This window comes from Anas acuta, chromosome 6 (assembly GCF_963932015.1).
Source record: "Anas acuta chromosome 6, bAnaAcu1.1, whole genome shotgun sequence".
Classification (NCBI taxonomy): Eukaryota; Metazoa; Chordata; class Aves; order Anseriformes; family Anatidae; genus Anas; species Anas acuta.
In genome coordinates, this window is record NC_088984.1 from 20,345,823 (window position 1) to 20,367,594 (window position 21,772).

The 21,772-nt window shown below is 43.6% G+C and overlaps 3 protein-coding genes across 6 annotated transcripts; 2 read left to right on the top strand and 1 right to left on the bottom strand.

The window, feature by feature from the left end:
* The first annotated feature begins 9 nt into the window (after positions 1-9).
* On the top strand, positions 10-1,618 carry PHOSPHO2 (phosphatase, orphan 2). 2 transcript variants are annotated; one of them, XM_068686797.1, is made up of 2 exons: positions 10-146; positions 304-1,618. In XM_068686797.1, exon 2 carries the CDS (start codon positions 306-308, stop codon positions 1,029-1,031), a length of 726 nt encoding a protein of 241 aa, XP_068542898.1. In that variant the 5' UTR covers positions 10-146; positions 304-305; the 3' UTR covers positions 1,032-1,618. The 2 variants fall into 2 exon arrangements, with proteins under 2 accessions (XP_068542898.1, XP_068542897.1); XM_068686796.1 differs by having other exon boundaries at positions 83-209.
* Positions 1,619-4,883: 3,265 nt separating this feature from the next.
* Positions 4,884-18,126, top strand: SSB (small RNA binding exonuclease protection factor La). Of its 2 annotated transcripts, XM_068686742.1 has the most exons (14): positions 4,884-6,144; positions 7,623-7,775; positions 8,334-8,584; positions 12,651-12,725; positions 14,056-14,159; positions 14,326-14,500; positions 14,667-14,774; positions 14,873-14,973; positions 15,190-15,261; positions 15,347-15,389; positions 16,023-16,163; positions 16,552-16,735; positions 16,895-17,017; positions 17,667-18,126. In XM_068686742.1, exons 1-14 carry the CDS (start codon positions 4,920-4,922, stop codon positions 17,762-17,764), a joined length of 2,853 nt encoding a protein of 950 aa, XP_068542843.1. In that variant the 5' UTR covers positions 4,884-4,919; the 3' UTR covers positions 17,765-18,126. The 2 variants fall into 2 exon arrangements, with proteins under 2 accessions (XP_068542843.1, XP_068542844.1); XM_068686743.1 differs by lacking the exons at positions 4,884-6,144; positions 7,623-7,775; positions 8,334-8,584 and adding an exon at positions 10,472-10,628.
* METTL5 (methyltransferase 5, N6-adenosine) lies at positions 17,765-21,560 on the bottom strand. 2 transcript variants are annotated; one of them, XM_068686798.1, is made up of 8 exons: positions 21,411-21,560; positions 20,954-21,116; positions 20,381-20,495; positions 19,734-19,915; positions 19,246-19,328; positions 18,905-18,956; positions 18,320-18,369; positions 17,765-17,879 (listed from the first exon to the last, which is right to left on the bottom strand). In XM_068686798.1, the coding sequence occupies exons 2-8, from the start codon at positions 21,060-21,062 to the stop codon at positions 17,832-17,834; spliced, it is 639 nt and encodes a 212-aa protein (XP_068542899.1). In that variant the 5' UTR covers positions 21,063-21,116; positions 21,411-21,560; the 3' UTR covers positions 17,765-17,831. The 2 variants fall into 2 exon arrangements, with proteins under 2 accessions (XP_068542899.1, XP_068542900.1); XM_068686799.1 differs by having other exon boundaries at positions 20,954-21,140; positions 21,411-21,496.
* Between the last annotated feature and the right edge of the window lie 212 nt (positions 21,561-21,772).

The window sequence follows — 21,772 nt, forward strand, 5'->3', positions numbered from 1 at the left end:
GGGCGGTGGCGGCGCGGGGCCCGGGCGGTGCCGCAGCGCGGCTCTGGGATGCGCCGCCGGGCCCGGAGCTGCCGCGGGCTGCCCGCCTCGGCTTCGGCCTCGGCCTCGCGTCCCGCAGCTGGAGCGGCCGCAGGCAGCGCCCCCAGGTTGTGTGCTTGTCTTAGCGCCCTGCCCTCGCGTCGTGTTTGTCACCTGAGCACAAGATCGGGGTAGGAGCTGAGTAGTGTCTTTTATATAAGTATTTCTCTTTTTTTATTATTATTTTTTCTTCTCTTGTTTGTTCTGTAAACCGACCCTGGGCAGCTATGAAATTCCTGTTGGTTTTTGACTTTGACCACACGATCGTAGATGAAAATAGCGACACCTGGATCGTGAAGTGTGCTCCTGGGAAGAGGCTTCCTCATGGACTGAGAAACTCCTACCAGCCGGGGCACTGGACCGAATACATGGGCAGAGTGTTTGTCTACCTGGGAGACAGCGGTGTCAAAGAGGAGGAGATGAGAAGGACTATGACAACGATCCCTTTCACCGCGGGAATGGGAGATCTTCTGCGTTTTATTGGCGAGAACAAGGAGCTTTTTGACTGCATAATTGTTTCAGACTCTAATACCGTATTTATTGACTGGATTCTAAAAGCCGCTGACTTCCATAAGGTGTTTGATGAAGTGTTTACAAACCCTGCAGCGTTCAGCAGTACCGGCTACCTAACTGTGCAGAACTTTCACGCTCACCATTGTCCGAAGTGCCCTAAAAACCTTTGCAAAAGGAAAGTTTTAAAAGAATTCCTAGATAAACAGTTGGAGCGAGGAGTAAGTTACACACAAGTTGTATATATAGGTGATGGTGGGAATGACCTATGTCCGGTAATGTCTCTGAAGAAGAATGATATTGCTATGCCCAGGCATGGGTATACCTTAGAGAAAAGGATTTCTCAGCTTTCCCAAGATCACAGTCCTGTAGAGTGTTCTGTTCTGGTTTGGTCAACTGCTGTTGAAATAGCGTCTTATCTGAAGCTGCGTATAAAGGAATAATTCAGATGATAAAAGGAAACCAATATAGTTACGCCTTTTTCTTCCCAGGAGAGAAACACTACGTGTGCATAAAAGCACAAAACTAGAACTGTGATGTGCTCTGAACCCATGTTTTTTAAACACAATACAAAACTGTATGTTCACTTTTGGCAATAGTGGGAAAGTGATGTTAAAATGGCTTTCTAGCATATTACATGTTCCAACATCAGTGAAAAAGGGGGTGAGAGGGTTGCAGGAGGAATCACCATTAATCTTCTCCTGACCCCGAAGGTGTACTGACTGCATGTGAGGTCTGTTCCGTGTGCTCAGGGAAAGTAGTGGGATTAGTGCACAAAAGAAAGAAATAATTCTTATAAAGAACTTAAATTCTTAACATTTTTGGAGCATGGTTCTGGAACCATTGGCTTTGAATACTATTTAATCAGGGTAAATGTTTAATTTGTAAATGATTTGGTATGCCTCTAATCTTGTTTGATCTGAAGATGCATTTATATTTTTAATACACTGAATGTTTACCAAACAAAACTCCTTTTTAAGAGTTTTAATTAAAGACAATAAAAGTTACTGTCAGTGACAAAAGCAACATACATGATTTGTGTAATGTGTTCTGCTGGCCTCTGTGTTGTTAGTTAGGCACCTGTTTTTGTCAGGGCCTGGGGAGAGCGAACACAAGTCTGGGTGTCAGTCTTTGGGTACCACTGTTTACATTGTCAGTCAGACCCCTTGTCTTCTGGAGAGCAGTAAGAACAGTGTGGTGCTGTTGACAGGAGAGCCATTCTCCTATTCCCTTGACTATCACCCTGACCGTGTGCGTAGGGCTGCTGCTGGTTAGATCTTCCCTGCTGACCCCTCGGAGCCAGCCGGGTGCTGTTTCCTCAATGGGTTTCTGCTGCAGTGTGTGGGCCCATGGAACGGTGCGTATGTGCATGTGTTTGAACGGTTCTGCCCATTCACTCTTGTGCACCACATAGCCCTCTCATGGGCTGCAAGGGAGCATCTGTGTCCATTCTAACTTTTTAACAGAATTCACCTGCCTTTCAGTAGTTTCAGGAACCGTCTGTGACCAGGGAGTCTTTCTCACTCACAGCGAGATGAGTCCTAAGACTTCGTGCTATGCATACTGAAGTATGTCTCATTAAAGTCACACTTTTTCATGCCAAATGTTTTCTCAGTCTCCCAAAATAGGTTATAATCTGCTATTGAACTGATGTCTGTTCTCTACCCGTACGTGCCTTAGCTGAGAAATTGGTCTAACTCGCAGTAGTTCAGTTGCAGATGTCTAAGTTGTAGCTCAGCAACCTGCAGTTGCTGTAGCTATTGTCTTCTGTGTTGTCTGGCAGCACTCTTCTCATTTTCTTATGGACACTTGATGTTGTCACTACCTTCTTTCTCTATGTTGAAGGTTTTTAGGGGTGGTCTTCCCCATTTTGAGCAGAAATCTTTAAATGAAGATTTCCTTTGAGTACTGCCTTGTACTGGGGTTTAGTCCTTCACCTATTTTAACTAATTACAGCAGGTTGCTTTAGCAGTTTGTTACCTGAGGTGTCTCAAATAATATACTTGACTTACTAGGTGCACAGCTGACAGATAGTTGATAGCTGTCTGAGGTGTTTATACTAGAGATTTTAACTTGTCTTATGCAAGGGCACAAAGATGGCATCTTGCTAACTGGTGGGCCTCAACAGTTTTGAGTCTTCTGATTTGCGTGTTGTACAAAAGTGCTAATGACTGTAGCATTGCACAATATTGTGTGGTTACTTCTTAAAGTTGTGTATTCCTGCATTCTGGATGTGCTGCTGTGTTAACAGGTACTGTGCCAATTTCTTCTGTGCTCTTCGTAACCTACCTGCAAAACAATTTGCCTTCTGTTTGTCCAGTTATTGTCCAGATCTCAGTTATTGCTTATTTAAAAAGCAAAGAAACAAACAAAAAAGCCCTAGCCACCTAGTATATGAATATTCTTTTTTTTTTCTTCCACTTAAATTAGGTTTCCTAATATTCTTCAGCCATAGGAACCTTATTTTGTAATTTGCTATATTGCTGAATCATTAAGACATTAATCTCCATAATCAAAAAGGGATTGTTTTTATTTTTTGTGATGGAGTACAGAAGTGGGAGATGAGAATAGATTAAGCAAAGAAAACTAATTGAAAGATTAGCTATTATGATTCAATCATTTCAAGTACAGGGTAGAGCTGATGCTATTTGCTGGACAAATTGTGTGTTAGAGACAGAAAGAGCTTTTCCATTCCAGTAGGTAAGCCATTAAGCAATTAATGAGGTCTTGTGTTATTTTTTTTCTCCTCTTCTGAAAATAAAAAAAATAAATCAGTTTTCTGAAGCACCACAATTACCACATTTTTCCACATTTGGGTATAAGGGAGGGGAGACGTGTACCTCCAGACTGTGAAGTCAGCTTCAGCTGGTAACACAACCAAAAGAGAAAAGGAGAAGACAGAGGAGATCCTTGAAAGGGTACATGTTCTGTACTTAGTGTTGCTGACCTGACTTGCTGGGTGGCTAAAACAGCATGCCCTCTGAGAGGGGCGGCGGGGGGAAATGCCCAGCTTCTGGGGAAATGTGGTAACTTAGGTAAAGATATTAAGGAATGCATAATGGGAGACTGCTGAGCGTATGGGAATTTTGCTGTATGGTAACAGATCTGGTATTATACACAGGTTACTGTAAAGAGTATGTAGCTGTAATCCTATGTCCTGACCTTATGTGCTAGTAGGGTGGCCAAGGGCTAAGAGAAGTTCATGCATATCCATAGGAAGCTGATGAAATGGAAGGTGAAAACCAGCAGCAAAACAAAGCTGTTGGCTTGGGGGCATACAGACAGACTTGGGGCCCTACAAGGGAATGCTCCAGAGAAAAAATAAAAGTGGAGTAATGTAGCTGTGGGACAGGCCCTGGTGAGCCTACTGCTAATGCCTGGGTTGCACCACAAAACACATTCCCTGGGCTAACAATGCAACAAGAGTGTTTGGAAGAAACAAAACCAAGAAAGTCAAAGATGCGTGAAGGATTTGTTAGGTATTTTTGTTTGTCTTGCACTGCTACATAGAGGGCAAGGGAAAGTTTGAGTCCTGTCGCATCCTGCATGTGAGCAAGCGCGGTAGAGGAGATGTCTGTATACACCTCCCCACTCAGATTCCTTCTTCCATCCATGCTTTTGGTGGGAATTAGGAAGTACCACCGGTAATGCAAAGAAAATAAAATGATGCTTTTAAATCTGTGCAGAGCAGCAGCCCTCCTAATTTAAGCTTGGGGTTTGCAGGCACTTGGCTAACAAGAACCTTCCCTCTGCTTGGTAAAGGGCGCCCTTGCAGCTCAGGGCAGGGAGCGCCCAGCTGGTGCATCCGAAGGACCCGAGTCGCACTGCTGCTGAGGGAGCCCTGGCCCTGCCTCTGCCCTCAGGGCCTGCTCCAGATGTGTGCAGGGCATCCGCTGCTGAAAACACCGCCAGAAGAGAAGGCTGAAATAGCGAACCGCATTTTTGGAAGCCGTATAAATTAGGAATAATTTGCTACAGTCGGAGTCAGCGCAGTTCGCGACTGTCTCTTGCCCCTCTCAGGCTGAGGCGCTGAGGGGAGCCCTGTACAATTTTGGGGCGCCCCTGACCTCGTTCCCCTCACGCCTGAGGCAGGGGCAGCCCCGGGGCAGCGGGAGGCGCTCCGGCTGTGCGCTGCGGCCGGGAGGCGCTGCCCGCGCAGCTGCCGCCGTCCCTCAGGGCGGAGGAGCCGCCTCAGCCCGCCGCGGCCTCGGGCGCCCACCTGGGCGCTGCCCGCGCGGCTCCGCCTCCCGCGGGCCCCGGCAGCCCCGGGCGTAAGGAGCGGGCGGGGCCGGGGCCGGGCGGGCGCCACAAAGCCGCCGGGCGCTGCGGCCATGGCCGTGTGCGGGCAGGGGGCGGAGGCGGAGGGGTTCGCGTACGAGTACGAGGACCCCGCGCACCCCGCGCGGCTGCTGGGGGCGTTCCGCGGCTTCTACCTGGACGGGCTGTTCACCGATATCGCGCTCCAGGGCGCCTCGGGAGTCTGCCTCCGCTGCCACAGAGCCGTCCTGGCGGCTTGCAGCGGTTACTTCAAAGCCATGTTCACGGCCGACATGAAGGAGAAGGCTAAAAGCCAGATCAGGCTTCCCGAGCTCAGCCACGCCGTGCTGGAAGCCCTCGTGAATTACGCCTACACCTCCCAGATCCAGATAACAAAGAGAAACGTCCAAAGCCTGCTGCAGGCGGCCGACCTCCTCCAGTTCGCCTCGGTGAAGAAAGCCTGCGAGCAGTTTCTGGTCAGGCACTTGGACACGGACAACTGCATAGGGATGCACGCCTTCGCCGAGTACCACAGCTGCTCGGAGCTGGAGAAGGAGGCGCGCAGGATGCTGCTGTGGCAGTTCGAAGAGGTGTGGAAGCAGGAGGAGTTCCTGGACATCGGCAAGGAGAAGCTCGCGTTCATCCTCTCCAGAGAGAACCTGAATGTCTGGAAGGAGGAGGCAGCCATCGAAGCGGTGGTGAAGTGGGTAGCACACAACGTGGAAGAGAGGATTGAGGACATCTATGAACTGCTGAGTTGCATCCAAATAGACCTAGATAACGTGTACTTGAGGTCAGCTTTAAGCCTACAAAAAAAATGCCGACTTAACGATAATAAAATACGGTCACTCGTATACAACGCCCTGAATCCCAGCCCCAAAGGCCTTTCCAAAAGACCTACGGCCACCATGTATGTGATCGGAGGGTATTATTGGCATCCCTTATCAGAGGTGCATGTTTGGGATCCCTTAACTGACACATGGGTCCAGGGAACAGACATGCCAGATCATACCCGGGAGAGCTATGGGGTCACAAACTTGGGACCTGACATATATGTGACGGGAGGTTATAGAACGGAGAGCATCGAAGCCCTTGATACTGTGTGGATATATAACAGTGAGAGAGATGAGTGGACCGAAGGCTGCCCCATGCTCGACGCAAGGTATTACCACTGTGCAGTGTCCCTGAGTGGCTGCATCTATGCGTTGGGTGGTTACCGGCAGGGAGCTCCGGTGCAAGAAGCTGAGTTCTATGATCCTTTAAAAAAGAAATGGGTTCCTATTGCAAACATGATCAAAGGTACGTAAGGTTTTGTGTGGTGTCTGCTTCAATGTCAGTCCTTCCACTTTTGCCACACAGAAGTGCCACTGACATGTTTAGGGGTTGATCCAAGTTCTATTGAAGTGCATGGGAAGCATCCTGGTGGTTGTGGTGGGCTTTGGTTCAGGTCTTCGCTAGCCAAACTGCTGCAAGCATCCAAATGCTGGGCTGGGCTGAGCCATGGAACACAGGATGAACGAGCAGGTGGTGGTGTGGTGGTCTCTTTTTAATCTTGTCTTCCTTCAGGAGCTCAATTTATGTTCAGTTTGGAAAGAAATTAGAAACCTACCTGGGATTAAAGTCTATTCAGCGTATCCTCAGAGTGAATAAAGGGATCATATTATAAATAATTGTACAGAAATAATCTGAATTTATACCAAAATAAGTGTCTTCACTTAAACTTTCTTGCATGAAGCTTGCTCGTATTTCAGTGTATCATCTGTTCAGGTTACTTAGTTTAATCTTCAGCGTGAGGGTTAGGAAAAGCACTCATACCTATTTTTAGCAGCCAAAATAGTGATCTATTAAAAATTTATGAATTTGGATCACAACCTCACTCAATTATATTACTTGGTTATAAAAATTATAAATAATCACACATAATATTTTTTATAACTTAATGTAATTATTTTCAATTAGAAATAAAATCTTTTGTGAGATTTTATTTTAAGTTAATGCAACATGGTATTTTTTCAGAGTTTTTTAAGATATCTAACAGGAAAAATGCTAATCATGCTTATGCAATTGTTTCTTTAATGTTTAAATCTTTCCCACAATCACTGCTATTATTCTCTTAATTTAAATCCAGGAAAGCTGTGTTAATGCTGTGAGCAGTTACATGTTCTGTGCAGGCATTTTGTCACATTTTCTTCCTGAAGCTTTTTAGATACTTAAAAACACACTAATTTGCTAGGTTTTGCCTGTTTTATCTTGCAGTTCCCTTGTTTTATTTTTGTTTTGTTCTCCTGGAGACGGAGTTAACATGGCTACATTCTATTTGTGTCCTTGTTTGTACAGCAGTGTTGTTAATAATATGAGAAAGACTAAAAATACCCTGAGACACTGAATAATCTCAGCTCCCATTGAATTTGTTCTTTCCATGTATGTGAGGCATAAAAAAATCACTGAAACTTAGTGAAATATTTAAAGTAATTCCCTATTTCAAAACCAGCATGACCGTGTCCCTAATGACTATAAGGATTATGTGAATTTTTCTATGGCCATATTACATGCAATACCTGTCGGTTACTGCATGTTTATTTAATTGCTCATGACTTACACTACTAAAATAAGGTGTCTTGACAGTTTATTTAATTTAACATTCACTTAAATACTTGCAAATATAATTTCATCCTATGTTAATTAACAAGCCATTTAACTTGGGGTTATCAGTGGAAGTGCCAGCGGGGTGTTGCGTGCAGTCTGAAGGTGTGTTGTGACTTTCACACTGTGTACAGGTGTTGGAAACGCCACCGCCTGTGTCCTGCACGAAGTCATCTACGTAACCGGAGGTCACTATGGCTACAGAGGAAGCTGCACCTATGATAAAATCCAGAGATACCATTCAGGTAGCAATGAGTGGAGTATAGTCGCCACAAGTCCGCATCCAGGTAAACAATTTCTGTAATGAGCATAGAGTTTGATTTGTTTAATCTTAAACCTTTAAGCCCACTTAAGAGTTTCTGACTAGGTCCTAGTAAGATGAGGAGAACTTCTAGGGCAGCAAGGTTCAGAGTGGACGCTTGTCCCTGTGGGATGATCTATTATTTCCAGGCTTGGAGAAGGGAGGGAAAGGCCCCCCTCAAGTGTCTGCTGTATAGAAATCACTTTATAATACTCAACTAAGGAACGGCTGTACTTTAGTAAATAACGTAGTAAGCTAACTTCCCATAAAATCTGTCTATTCATAATTGTTTGGCAAAGGTCTTCTATATGAATTTTCAAAAGGCTTTCTCTATTTTCTACATTTGGTAACAATAAGTTTCTAAAGAGATTGTCACTAAATACTGGTGCTCGTCTATGTATGTCTAGCAGAAATTCCTGAGGGTGTTTACCAAGTTCACTGAAGAAACTCAGCTGGCATCAGTGGTGCCCAATGTTTGTCGTGTAGCTGCAGTTTAAGATAACGTTATCATGCTGAGCTGAATTGTATTCCTTTCTTCCCGAAGAATATGGATTGTGTTCAATTACATTACAAAACAAGATCTATTTTGTGGGTGGACAGACCACGATCACGGACTGCTATGACCCAGAGCAGAATGAGTGGAAGCAGATGGCTCACATGATGGAGAGAAGAATGGAGTGTGGTGCAGTGGTCATGAACGGATGCATCTATGTAACAGGAGGATATTCCTATTCAAAAGGAACATACCTGCAGAGTATTGAGAAATACAACCCTGAACTGAACAAATGGGAAGCAGTAGGTAATCTTCCCAGTGCTATGCGTTCACACGGCTGTGTCTGTGTGTATAACGTATAAACACTTGATTTTCATATTGCTGCTACAGAAAACAGCAGATGCAGTACTCCTAGTAGTACTGTTTAACTCAGGAGTGAAATGTCAGGTGCAGTCTCTTAGCAGACATTCATTAAAAGCTATATGGTTTATCTTCATTTTAAACAATTCAGAAGCATAAATGTGGGAAAAATATTTCCATATATTTTCAGTTCATTCACTGTCTGACATGAAAATTTTCATATGACTTCCTTATAATACTATGCACAGCTATACAGGAACTACTGTGAAAAACCTGTTTTCATTAGCCACCAGGTGGAACTCTAACTTGGTGCTAAGTTGAGTAAAACCAAAGTACTCTGCATTGTTGTGGACTACTGGGTTTATGATAAAATCTCTGATACACTGAATATAGCTGTAGAAATGGTTCATTGCCACTAGCTAGGTGTGTGGTATGTATAGAGCTATAGTATTAGGAGAACTAGGTTACGCATCCAGAAACTGTGGGCAGTTGCATGGTGCCTGTAAATCCACCTTCAACTGCCAGAGTGAAGAAGAGCACAGGCTGGGAAAAGGGGAAGAAATGTGACCTGGTAGCCCAGGATTGCCAACAGAATGTGCACTAGTTTTCCAGAACTCTGCATGGCTTTGCAGTGAGCTTTTTGGCTGATTTGTGGTTGGTGTTTTTTTTTTTTTTTTTTTTTCTCAGAGAAAAGCCTTACTATGATAACTGTTTTTGAAATAAAATTTGACATGTGTCTTCCTGAAATACAAGGAGAGAGACTGGACAGTCCAGAATCCCTCCACCCTGTTTCTTGAGCTGTGGCACTGCAGCTGCTGTGGAGCTGCATGCAGCCTGACAGAAGTGATCCAAATAAAGAATTAGGCTGGGGGAGCAGAGAGCCTCTTTTAGCCCCCTTTGGTTCTTCAATCCAGCTTATAAAATGACAGCAGAGACGGCTGTTAGATGTTGGTGCAAAAGGGAGGGACAGCAGGGGGCTGTGATAAGTTGTGGTGGGAACTTCTTGCAGCAGCAGTGCCGCCTGCCATGAAATACTGATTTTATTGGATCTACCAGGTACCATCCAAGGAACTCTGCAAGAAGGTGAACTCACGAGTTCACAGTATTTCTTCTTAATCATAAGCACTGTCAACATATTTTTGTTATTTCACATTGTTGTACTACTTTGTCACTTGCATTTGGTAGTAACAGTGTTCACTCAACTCTTGAGGTTTGCTGTAAAGTTCTGTGCTGTGTGTGTAGCTCACGTTTTGGTGTCTGACTGTCACTGAGTGCGGGTTGTGCCCTGGTTGGTTAGCTGGCCTGCTGTGACCTATGTGGGGATGCAGCCAAATGCGTTTAAAGATTCTTAAATGCAGAGAGGTCTGAGGAACCGAACCCCGTGGTGCTGTTTGAAACGCACGGGCCAAGTGAGTTAGCAAGAGAGTTCATTTATTTACCCTGGAAATCTCCACGGCAGAGAATGATTTAAAAGCCAGGCAGGGATCTGAAGCGTTCCTGCGAGTGGGGAGAGGCCTTCGGCTCTCCTGTGAGGGGAGGGCAGCGCCCGTACTGCACAGCCCCAACCCCAACCCAGAGCCATCCTCGTTTTGGGGAGATTTTGGGATGCTGGAGAGCCAGGGGAGCGCACGGGTTCAGAGACTCGCTGCTCCGCTTTCACTGGTGCTATTTTCACATTAAACTTTCTACACGACCAGCACAGGGCACACGGCGCTCCCCAGGGCCGGGGCTGTTCGTTGGCGCCTTCCTTGGTGCCACTGCAGCGCCGCCCGGCCCTGAGGCGGCCGCCCCCAGCGCACCGAGTGCCGGGGCTTTGCCTCACAGCCCCGGCCCCGCCCCACGCCCCGGAAGCGGCCCCCACGTGAGGAGCGGGCGGCGGCGCGGAGGCTGCTGGGCCGGGCCGGAGCGGAGCCGAGCGGAGCCGTGCGGGGCGCGCCGCCTGCAGAGCGGGGCCGGTGCGGGGCGCGCCGGGCGGGGCCGCCGCAGGTTCGTGCGCGGGGCCGCCGCGCGCTGGGCTGGGGCTGGTGCTGGCGGGCGGGAAGGGGCCGGAGCGGGGGCGGTGGCGGCGGCGGGAAGCGCTTCCTGCGGCGCCCCGCGTGGAGCAGCGCTGCAGCACGCGGAGCTGTGCGCGCGCCTCCCGCCGCCTGGCGCAGCGCCGCTCCCGCCGCCCGGCTCCCTGCCCCCGGGGCGCACGGGGCCCGCCCGCCGGGGCCCTGCTCCTGCTGCTCGTGCTGCGCTGCTGCTGCTGGGGGCTGGGAGCTGGGGGCTGGGGCCCAGGTGCCCGCGCCGAGGGGCTGGCAGAGTGTGCGCAGCGCGCGGAGCGCCCCCGTGCTAGGAGGCGGCGGCTGCCTCGGGGCATGGGGGCCGGGGCACCGTCAGCTCCCGATCCGTGAGAAGGGCCTGAGGCTGCCATGCGGAGAGTGATGAGGCCTGCGGAGCGGTGCGGGTGTTCGGGTGGGCGCCTTCTGGCAAAACTGCTCTGCTCACGAGACTCAAGCTCACTGTTTGCTCGAGGTCTCGTGTTGCTCTAACCTGCACAGTGTTTCTGCTTGCACAGGAGGGTTTGCAAGGCTATAGGAAGGTGGAGGAGTTGAGGCAGCAGAAGCCAGGCAGAGACAAGAACGTCTCATTTTTTCCATGGCACTTGGTAGCCCTATCAGCTTGGCATTTAAGGGCTCCTTGGGTACCCAGCAGTAAACAAGGGCATCCTGCGCACTGCAGAGCGGGTTTGGGGGCAGGCTAGGAGAAGCTGGTTACCCTAGGCAGGCTGAAGGGGAGGTCGCTCCAAATGACAAAGCCAAAGCCCAGGCAGTGGCAGTGCTGCACTGATTCGCTTGTATCCATTATCTCAGACGAGCTGCATCTCCTTAGTCCTTGCCTGTAACAGAGCTGCGGGTAGTTTGGCAGCACGCAGCCACAAGGTCCTGGGTTTTATTTTAACAAAAACCTGTACAAAGAGACAGCTTGCTCCAACAAACCCGTGCACCATTCAGTGTGATGTGTGGAACAGCAAGGCCAGCTGAGGGGCGAGCAGCTGCAGCCTGCCTCAAGGCTTGGCCTGGGGTAACTGAGGAGACATCGGTCTGCTTTATTTTCTGCAGCTGGATTTGACGAGTTTGGTAGTGTGAGAAGGGAGAAAGTAGAAATCTGTGGTTCACAGCCGAACACTGAATTCAGACTGATTTCTGACAGGTTAATAAAGCTGCTTTTTTCCTCAAGAATAACTCTATTCCATCTGTCCCAAGAGCAATTCGATGAGCAGCATCTGATCTCCATTAATTTGTTGTCCAGTAGCCCCTTCCTTACCAATCTCCTACTGCATATAGCAACTGTATTTGATATACAGGAACCATAAGCTTAATACTAGTTAGGAGAATAAATTGCTTTCAACTTAAAACAGCGTGTCCTCTCAAAGATGGTTGATGCCGTATTCAGGCAGAACTGCAGTGAAGGCAAATCCATAAAAGGGAGCACTGGACATCTTTAGGATGTACTAGTAAAGGCAGATGTCTTCGTTCTTTCCTCCAGTAAGTTCCTTGAACTCTCAAGGATTAAGTACAATGTGGAAATGTCAGAAAATTTCTAATTATACTTACTAAGAATATCAAACAATTTTTGTTACTCATGTTTTGCTTAGTGATGAGGGATTGGGTTCGACCTGATAAACGTTGGCTATTGTTGGCTCAGATTTGTTGCTGTTAGGTACTGAGGATCTGTGACTAGAAAAAGGTAAATAACAAATGCTTTAAAATGACAACATTTATTTACTTATCTCAAATGTTAGAATGCCAGATGCTGGTTTAACAGCTAAGTAGTTGTTTCTTAGTTTCAGTTTCCACTTGGAATTCTGCAGTCATATTTAGAGCTGACTCATAAGCATAAACGTGTGGCTGAAGAACTTGCCTGTTACCTTGTTTAAATGTAGTTAAATGTGGTGCTATATGAATATGTCTGTAGAAGTTGGTATTCAATACTTAGTGCCTTTGCTCTAAATTCTCTTCACTGCAGCTAATGAAAATGGCTGAAAATGGAGATGGTGAAAACATGTCTATCTTGGAAAGCAAGATCTGTCAGCAAATTGAGGTAAGTTCAATTTATAGTTTTCGATCTAGACTCATGTAGTTTTTGGAGACTAATTACTAAGAATTTGGCTAATGAGAAATTAACATTATAGAGTTAACTTAAATATTCAGCTCTGTTAAAAAAAAAAACAGTCATAGACTTGTGACAGACTTTAATATGTTATAATCATTCATAGTGGTAGTCTAAGCTGGAAGTTACGTTTGTCAAAGGTTGCTTGTAAGACTACTGCTTAAATACAAAACATTTAACTTGATAACATTTTAGGTATTACAGCAAGTGAATGTATCATTGAACAATTTATTAATTGTGTTCATTGGGGTTATTCTTTGTATGCAATTGGGGAAAAAATCCTATTTGGGAATCTGTGCTGTTGAAAATATTAGCATGCTGCATAACTTGCTATTATGATTTACTGCTCTGTAATTTATTGCTACAAATTACGACTAAATTTTAATGCCCTACTTTACATTCATTATTTCTTACTCGAGAGGCTTGGAGGGTTACCCTACAATGGATAACCGAACACACCACTTAAAATAATATCCAGAACAAAACCTTCTTTCTGAAGGACAAAATTATGTGAATCTGTATGTGAATCCGTCAGCATATGAAGCCATAGTCATTATTTATGAAAATAACCGAGACTGGGGATAAATAGTTGACAGAGCTAGCCATGTGGTAATGTGAACTTGAGGTATGCTAGAGGGAGACGTACTATTGTAAAACTCGAGCTGGCTCTTCCTAAAGCATAGTGATCCTGGTGGAAACACTTCCACTTACCCTATGGCTTCATGTATTTGACCCTTGCTAGGTGACTGCTAGCAAGCAAAAGAATCTGATGAACTTGTCTACTTTGTGCTCAGTTAAACAATTTGTCACCTGTGTGACACTGCTCTTTCCAAGCCAGGCACAATCAAAATGAGCACACGGTAAATGAACACTTAAATACACATGTGTAAAGATACTATTCTTGTCTCGTGCATCACTTAAATAAGGACTAAAATCTAAATCTGTTGGTGATAAATTTCATTGGTGACCCTGCAGATCTTTATCACCTTGATGAATTATGTTATATGAATACACAATGTCAGGAATGTTAACAGAGTGAGCCTCATGCCTCTCCTAAACAGATCTGCAGCCTCCTAGTTTTGCCTGATTACGATCCCATTGGATGAAGCAGGGTTTTTTTAACTGCTTACTTGTTGCAGCTAACTTTTGGAAGTGTCCTGTTAAAGCAGGAAGTAGTAATTTGAGAACTTTGTTGATCTGGTAAAAATAACAATTAGAATTTCGAGTATTTCCAAGACATTTTTTTCTTCTTTTTTTGCAGTACTATTTTGGAAATCACAATCTACCAAGAGACAAGTTCTTAAAGGAACAGATCAAATTAGATGATGGCTGGGTGCCTTTAGAAGTTATGATCAAATTCAACAGGTAAAACATAGTACAGCTAATATGGACGGAAGGGTAATTTTTAGCTACTTAAATCTGTTTGGGCCAAATGTCCCTGGTCTGCACATAAAATTCTTGTTGGGATTTTAACAGTTGGCTTCAGCTGTGCCTGGATAGTTTTAATGACCTGTGTCTCTTTACTCAATAGGTTAAGTCGTCTGTCTAAAGATTTTGGTGTTATAGTAGAAGCACTAAGAAAATCCAAGACTGGTCTAATGGAAATAAACGAAGACAAAACTAAAATCAGGAGGTCTCCAAATAAACCCCTTCCTGAATTGAATGACCAGTACAAGGCTGCAATTAAAAACAGATCAGTATATGTTGTAAGTAAAGCTCTTCCTTTGCTCTGTGCTGTTCTGAATTACTTGGACTGAGAACCATTTAACCAAACTAAAGCTTGAATTAACTCATACTAGATGGTCAGGTGGTTATATCTGATAAAGTGTCACAATTTGTCATATATAATTGAAGTTTTGTGCTGTCTTGCAGAAAGGCTTTCCAGTAGATGCAACTCTTGATGATATCAAAGAATGGCTTGAAGATAAGGGTCCAGTTGAAAACATTCAGATGAGGAGAACTCTGCAGAAAACGTTTAAGGTAACTTTTGGCAATGAACAATTAAGACCTGGAGCAGGGATGCCTCCTGGAGAACATTCTGTTGATTACTCTGACACTGAACGTCTCTTATTTAACAGGGATCAATATTTGCGGTTTTTGATAGTGTTGAATCTGCTAAGAAGTTCACAGAAATCCCAAACCAAAAGTACAAAGACACAGAGTTGATAGTGCTTTTCAAGTAAGTCCACTTAACTGATATATGAACCTAATAATAATGGTCGAGGGCGGATGTAAATTTCTATACTGTTGTACAGATACCAATAGCACAAGCCTTTGCAGACCAGCATCTCAACTGCTACATATGGTCTCAGTTGCTTACTGGCTTCTCCTGTCTTATAAAGTAATTTAATGGGATAATCTAATCGGCATTAACTTAGTTTACATTCTGTTGAAGGGAAGAGTACTGTACAAAGAAGAATGAAGAAAGGAAACAAAACAAAGTAGAGGCCAAAGCAAGAGCTAAACAGTAAGTCCTTATCAACAGAAATGCCTGGTTTTGATCACCTGACCACATGTGAACCAACTCATAACTCATGTTAACTTCTCTACAGGGAAAAAGAAGAAAAGCTGAAAAAAGCAGCGGATGCTGAGATGGTATGGGTTTTTTAAATGTCTACGTAAAAACTATTCAGTTTGTGCTTTCATGCGTTTTCATTAACGTGCTACTGCAGCTATGTGTTCCTTTCAGCTTTTACAACTAACCTACAGTAAGACTTCGTTTTGTCATTGTATTGTCTTATTTTTCAAGAGACTGATTTTGTTTAAAGGAACATATCCTGGATTTGAATTGCTAGGTATGTTTACCTGTTCAGAAGTGATCCTAAATACATCAATAAAATAGATAATCATTCTTCTGTGCTAATTATTAAATCCTTACAGGATCATATCAATAATTAGGAATTTTGAATTTCAGGTCAGCCTTCAGGAAATTGTTTTATAAAATTTCAAGAGCCTTAATTATCTTAAGGGAAAATCCTAAATTCTACATAGATGTATCCGTAGTAGGCAAAGGAAAAAGAATAAGTTCAAGGTTATGGGGCACCGTGTGAGACTTGGGTGTCACCATAAGTAAGTTCTGTAGCGAGAATGGTTGGGTTACTAATGGCATTAAGAGGGTTGACTTCAGTTGCTAATTAGTTACTGTCATGTTTTAATATTATGATGGGGGTCGGGAAAGAATATTCAAAGCTTGACTCGTTAATAAAAATGTCTTCAACTTTTATTTAGAAATCTCTAGAAGAAAAGACAGGATGTCTTTTGAAGTTTTTTGGTGATCTAGATGATCAAACGTGCAGAGAAGATCTCCATACAGTATTTTCTGATCATGGAGAAATCAAATGGATACACTTTGTAAGAGGTGCAAAGGAGGTCAGTATAATCTTGGACTCTGAGTAAAGATCGTAGTATTAGAGTTTGAAGCTTAATAATTAAATGCATGTGCTCCTATATCAAGTAAATAATTCTTTTGTTTTGTTTTGTTTAATTTGACTTGTGGAACTGCAGAATATTTAGAGAATGAAATCATTCACTTGAATTCTTTCGAAAGCACGGGTAAAGGTTCCAGGTTCATCAGCTGATCAGCTCAAAAGTGAGACTAGGAATTTTTGTTACAACAGTCTCAGGGTTTTGTTTCAGTCTGGATTTTTCACATCATGCAAGCATAATGAACTTGCTGAGGTACCTAGCAGGATATGTTGTTCATCATTCTAGCGGAGTGTTTTCACAGTAAGACGTAAAGGCCTTCTTTCTTTTTAAGGGAATTATCCTATTTAAGGATACTGCAAAAGAAGCTCTGGAAAAAGCCAAAGAAGCACATAATGGAAACTTACAGCTTCGGAACAAGGATGTTACTTGGGAGTTGCTAGAAGGAGACGAAGAGAAAGAAGCTCTGAAAAAAATAATGGAAGAGCAGCAGGAACTGCTGAAACAGAAAACAAAAGGTCCTTCTTTCATTGAAGCATTTACAATGTCCCATGAGTGGCATTTTGTGAAAATAAGATAGTGAATACATAATAATTACTTTTTATAAAGCATTCTTTTGAGCTTGCCAATTAAAAACACAAATGATACAGAATTCCTGTTATCTTATATTCCAACAGGACGCAAACTCAAAGGAAAAGGAAGAGGGGGAAAGATACCTCAAGGCGCACAAAAAGGGAAAGTACAGTTTCAGGGCAAGAAAATAAAGTTTGAGGAAGAAGGTGAAGATGATACTAAAACAGGTATGTTAACAGGGTATAGATTCTTTATTGCACAGGGCTATTTTATGGAGAAGTTTTTGTTTACTAGGGCCAAGCTTTGGCCCTCTATTGTAGTATTTCTGTCCTCTGTCAATATGTCATTACCAGTAAAATAACTTCAAGGGTCCTCTGCATGACTCCTTCCAGAGGCTGAAACTGTCCAAAATGCATAATAAAAGTATGTTGAAATAATTATTAGATGGCTGTGGCTGTACTGCAGCACTGTTCAAAGCATTCTGTACAGTAAGACCAATTCTGGATAGTGGTACTTAGAGAAGAGGAAGAGCTACTCTTTCTGTTCATTGGATACAGAACCTGCTTGTAACAAAACCCATTCAAACCTACTCCTGTTAGATTTTTTTTTTTCCTTCATCTTCTTACCTGCCTTAGAACAGGTAAGAACAAGTTCTTTAAAGTATTTTGGAACACCTCAAAACTTCAAAGTCGCATAATAAGTAAACCTTCTATCATAGCAATGGCTACGGATTAACTAGGACCCATTCTGGGGCATGTATACTAAGAACACTTATAAGAGTATTTTAGTTGATCTTTTTTTTCCCCAGAAGATTTGTGGTAATACTGAAAGGGCTTTCCTTTACCGTAAATGACTTATATGTATTCAATCTTGCAGAACCGGCAAGTCCTAAGAAGAGACCACTAGAGGAAATGGAAGAAGAAGAACCTGCACCAAAACAACTGAAAACAGAAAATGGAGCTGGAGATCAGTAATACTAAAATAAAAATAACATTGTTTTTATTAGTCCATTTTAAATAAGTTTTAAAGACATGCTTCAGTTCAGGAGTTTCTTGGCAGAAATCTAATGAAATCCACTTCAATGTCAACCTGCAATGAGAAGAGAGCTTCGTGGTGTTGGGTTACAGCTTTTTTTTTGTTGGTGTTGTCCTAAGCAGCATGCTTACTTTTAAGATGCCACTCTGGAGAATTATTTTGTATTTATAGTTTTGTTTATACTGTCAGATGCTCTCAACTTCTCTGGCACCTCATTCAAATGTAAAAGTTTCCTGACTTTGTAACCTCGAAGTTATATTAAACAGCAGCTGCCAATAAATTCAGAACTTAAAACTGCTCATTACTGACCCCTCTGTTCAACCACTAAGTGTGGTAACAACAAAGGGAACTTATTGCTGTCATAACAAACTTCTTTCAAATGCTATTAATCATCTAGTACACATGACCCTAAAACTTACATTTCTTTCAATGGAATTATTTACCTCCCTGATACAAAACAGAATTTTCTTAGTTGTTTTAGGTTTTATACTTACCGATTTCTTCTTATGGAATTTGTACGATGCTGGTAGGTCATATCGAAGTTCTATGAATAGTACAAAAAATTGTTATGCTATAATGATTATTAGTCAGTTAACTTGCACCCTCCATCCATGTTCTGTTGCCTATCTCTGTGAGCCCTTGATGGGATAACTGTTTTGATCTCTGCACTAGATTATGACTGAACATTTAAACCAACCATACCAGACAATAACTGGATGGCTGAGATCCAGAAAAACATCTTAAGCATTTGTGCAAATTTCTCAAAATGTCTCAAGTTATATTACTCCTATAAAGCATATAGCTGACGGTACTTAAGAATCAGGAAGATAACAGAGTAACTGCCAAAAATATTTAGGATGCTAAATTGAGTCTGGGAAGAAACTCTTCCTCTGAGCTTTATTCATCAAGTGCCTACTTCTTATGTTCCAGACAGGTACTAAGATTACGTAAATAAACAAACCCTGTCATTTTCACTGCAAATCACACTTAAATTTCTCTCTGGATATTGTCTGACTAGTAAGGACTTACATCTATATTACACCCCCAAGAAAAACGTTTTTTCTCTGAGTTAATCTTACCTGCTATGACTTCCATCTTCACTTCCCATTCATCTGCTTTCTTTTGAATGTGCTACAGTATTAAACAGATACAGTTACATTTAAAAGCTGGTTTTGATAGTCTTAAAAACATCTTAATGGCTGTAGTAATTTAAGAAGTCTGCACCTTTGTTTTCAACTTAAAATATTAGATGTACTTATCTTGATGCATGCAAAGTCACAGCTATTCTTTGACAATAATGTTTACCCCAAATAGGCGTATACCATATGAACAAATCAAAGAAGCTAAAGACAATATGTGATTACTGACCAACTGCATAATTGTCAGCTTAATGTTCACCATACTAAAATGAAGGACTTACCTGCCGTGTTGAAGTTTTGTGAAGGGAATATACAGCTGTTTTTGCCATTTGTAAAGCCGTTTTCAGAAAAATCATATCCATTCCTAAAAGTGTTGAAATTATTAAATTACTAAATGCAATTTTAAACTAGAGGATTTAAAGATTTGCTTCACGCTTCAGTTTTTCTGAAGCAGTAGCTATTTGAGAAAAAACACTGAATATGTGAAGGTACAGAAAGTATTTTTGCAAAAAGTTTTTGCAACTTTCCCAAGTGCTTAAGTAAAACCAAAAAATAAGGGATGTGAAATAGCTAGTGTCGTTTATTTGAAACCCAGTGATTGTTTAGCTATAGCATTGAATTGGTTAATCTCTACTTATGAAACTGATTTCAGGTCAGCAAAATTTTGTTAGGTCCCCCATTGCAATAGAGAGGAGAGATGTTCCATTAGAAGTGTGTCCCTTGATACTTCTCTTCTAGTAATTGCTAAATGACTTTCGTATCTACAAACCTTTATTATGTTTGGTACCAAAAGGAGGGTTCATGATAACTGTGTCAAAAGTCTCTGACATGCTGTCAGACAAAGAACAGACATCACACTGAATGAAGTCAACATTTGTGAGCTCAAAGTCTTCAAGATTGCTGTTAAATATTTCCAGTGCTTCTGCATCAATGTCAAACCCCACACAAAATCTATTTAAAAAAAAAAAAGCCACATTAGTATTTTGCAAAATAAAACTGTTTAAATTCTATAGCAGTTTTGAAAAGGAATGGCACAAGCTTGTTTTAACTAGTAAACATAACAGGCGTACAGTACAAATTCAGTACTTATAAAAATGTCAGCAGCTCTGTTGCCTTTTTCAAATATCTTTTTAAAGTTTGAGATGTTTCATGTGTTCATTTAATGCTTCAGGAGAAAACAAATGTTACTGTTTTGAGGCAAGTATTCACCCCTCCCAGAAGCTGAACGGTTATTAATTATCTAAACATACTAAATGGCCTGATTATGCACCAGAATAGATGGCTAAAGTTAGTTTAGTTCAGCACCATGTTCTAATCTTAATTTCAACTCTGTCTTATACCAGGAAAGAAAAAAAAAAAAAAACAACAATGCAACAACAACAAAAAAAACACATCCAGAACCTAGTATTTACTTACCCAGCTCCTAACATTGCACTTCCAATGCTGAGCATACCACAACCACATCCTAAATCTGCAATTGTTTTGTTTTCAATATCATCGAAAGTATTGTGAATTGTGTAAAGCATACATGCTGAGGGGAGAAAAAAAAAACAACACAGTAATATACCCAATGGGCATCCAGTTAATCAATACAAACTATCTTCTCAGAAAACTCTGAAACAAAGGTTTATTGTCATGCGAAATTAAGCTTGTTCTCACTGCCTGTAATTCTCTTTTAATTTCAATGTGAAAACTAGTATTTTGTCAAGTAGTTGAACTGTAGATATTTGGTCTGCTGGAGAGATTTCACGTAGATCACTGAATATGTATCTTTTAAATCAATTTTCTCTAATTCTGGATTGTAAATTAACAGTATTCTTTTAATGAAAGTAAGTTAACATCATAGAAAAATTGATTCAAGTTTCTGGTGGATACAATGTCTCAACTATTTCTAGCGTGAAGGCTTTAAACCGCGGCAAAAACAAAAAGCACTTAAGCTTTGTATGCAGAGCCAGTAAAAGAGCCAAGCTACAACAGTGCCATCTCTACCTGCGATGTGCGGTCTCGTTGGGTACTGTTCAAGGAGCAGCTTGGGGCTTTCGAAGGTATCGACCTGTTGAAGACAGCTCTCCAGCTCTTTAAGCTTTAATTTCTTCATGTCTGTAGCTGGACTCGATGATCCCCACGCGTCCCTTCCGACTCTGCCACGACTCTAATGCAAATAACGTGTCAGCAGCTGCGATACCAGCAACAAACGCCGAATGCCCCCACGGGGTCGTTCTCCGCTTCCCCCCCCTGCACCCCGCAGCTCCCAGGTGCCTCAGGCAGCCCGGCCCGGGGCCCGCTGCCGCCAGGACGCCGCGGCCCCGCCGCCAGCCCCGCGCCTCCCTCACGCTGCTCCCGCCGCAGCCCGGGCGGCAACGAGCGGCTCGCAGCGCTTAGCGGCGGGGCTGCGGCAGACGCGGGGCCGACCCGAGTCCCCCCCCCAGCCCCTCCGGCCGCTCACCGCAGCCCCAGCCAAGCCCCTCCGGGCGCCGTGAGCCGCCGCGGGGCCAGCACCGCCCCGCCCCGTCCCGCCCCGGCGCCAGGCGCAGGCCCCGAGCCGCCGCCCCGCCCCGGGCAGGCGGTGCCTGGCCCAGTGCGCCCGGCTGTGGCGGCGCTGTGCTGACCCGGGCTGCCCGCCTGGGGGGGTGGCACGCGGCGCCGGGCAGGCACTGGGTGCTCTGCGGCCTCACCTCAAGCCCTGTGTGCGGGTGTGGGCACCACAGCACAAACAGGACATGAGGCTGTTGGGGAGTGCCCAGAGGGGGGCTGCAAAGACAGTGAAGGGCTTAGAGGGGAAGATGTATGAGGAGCAGCTGAGGGCAC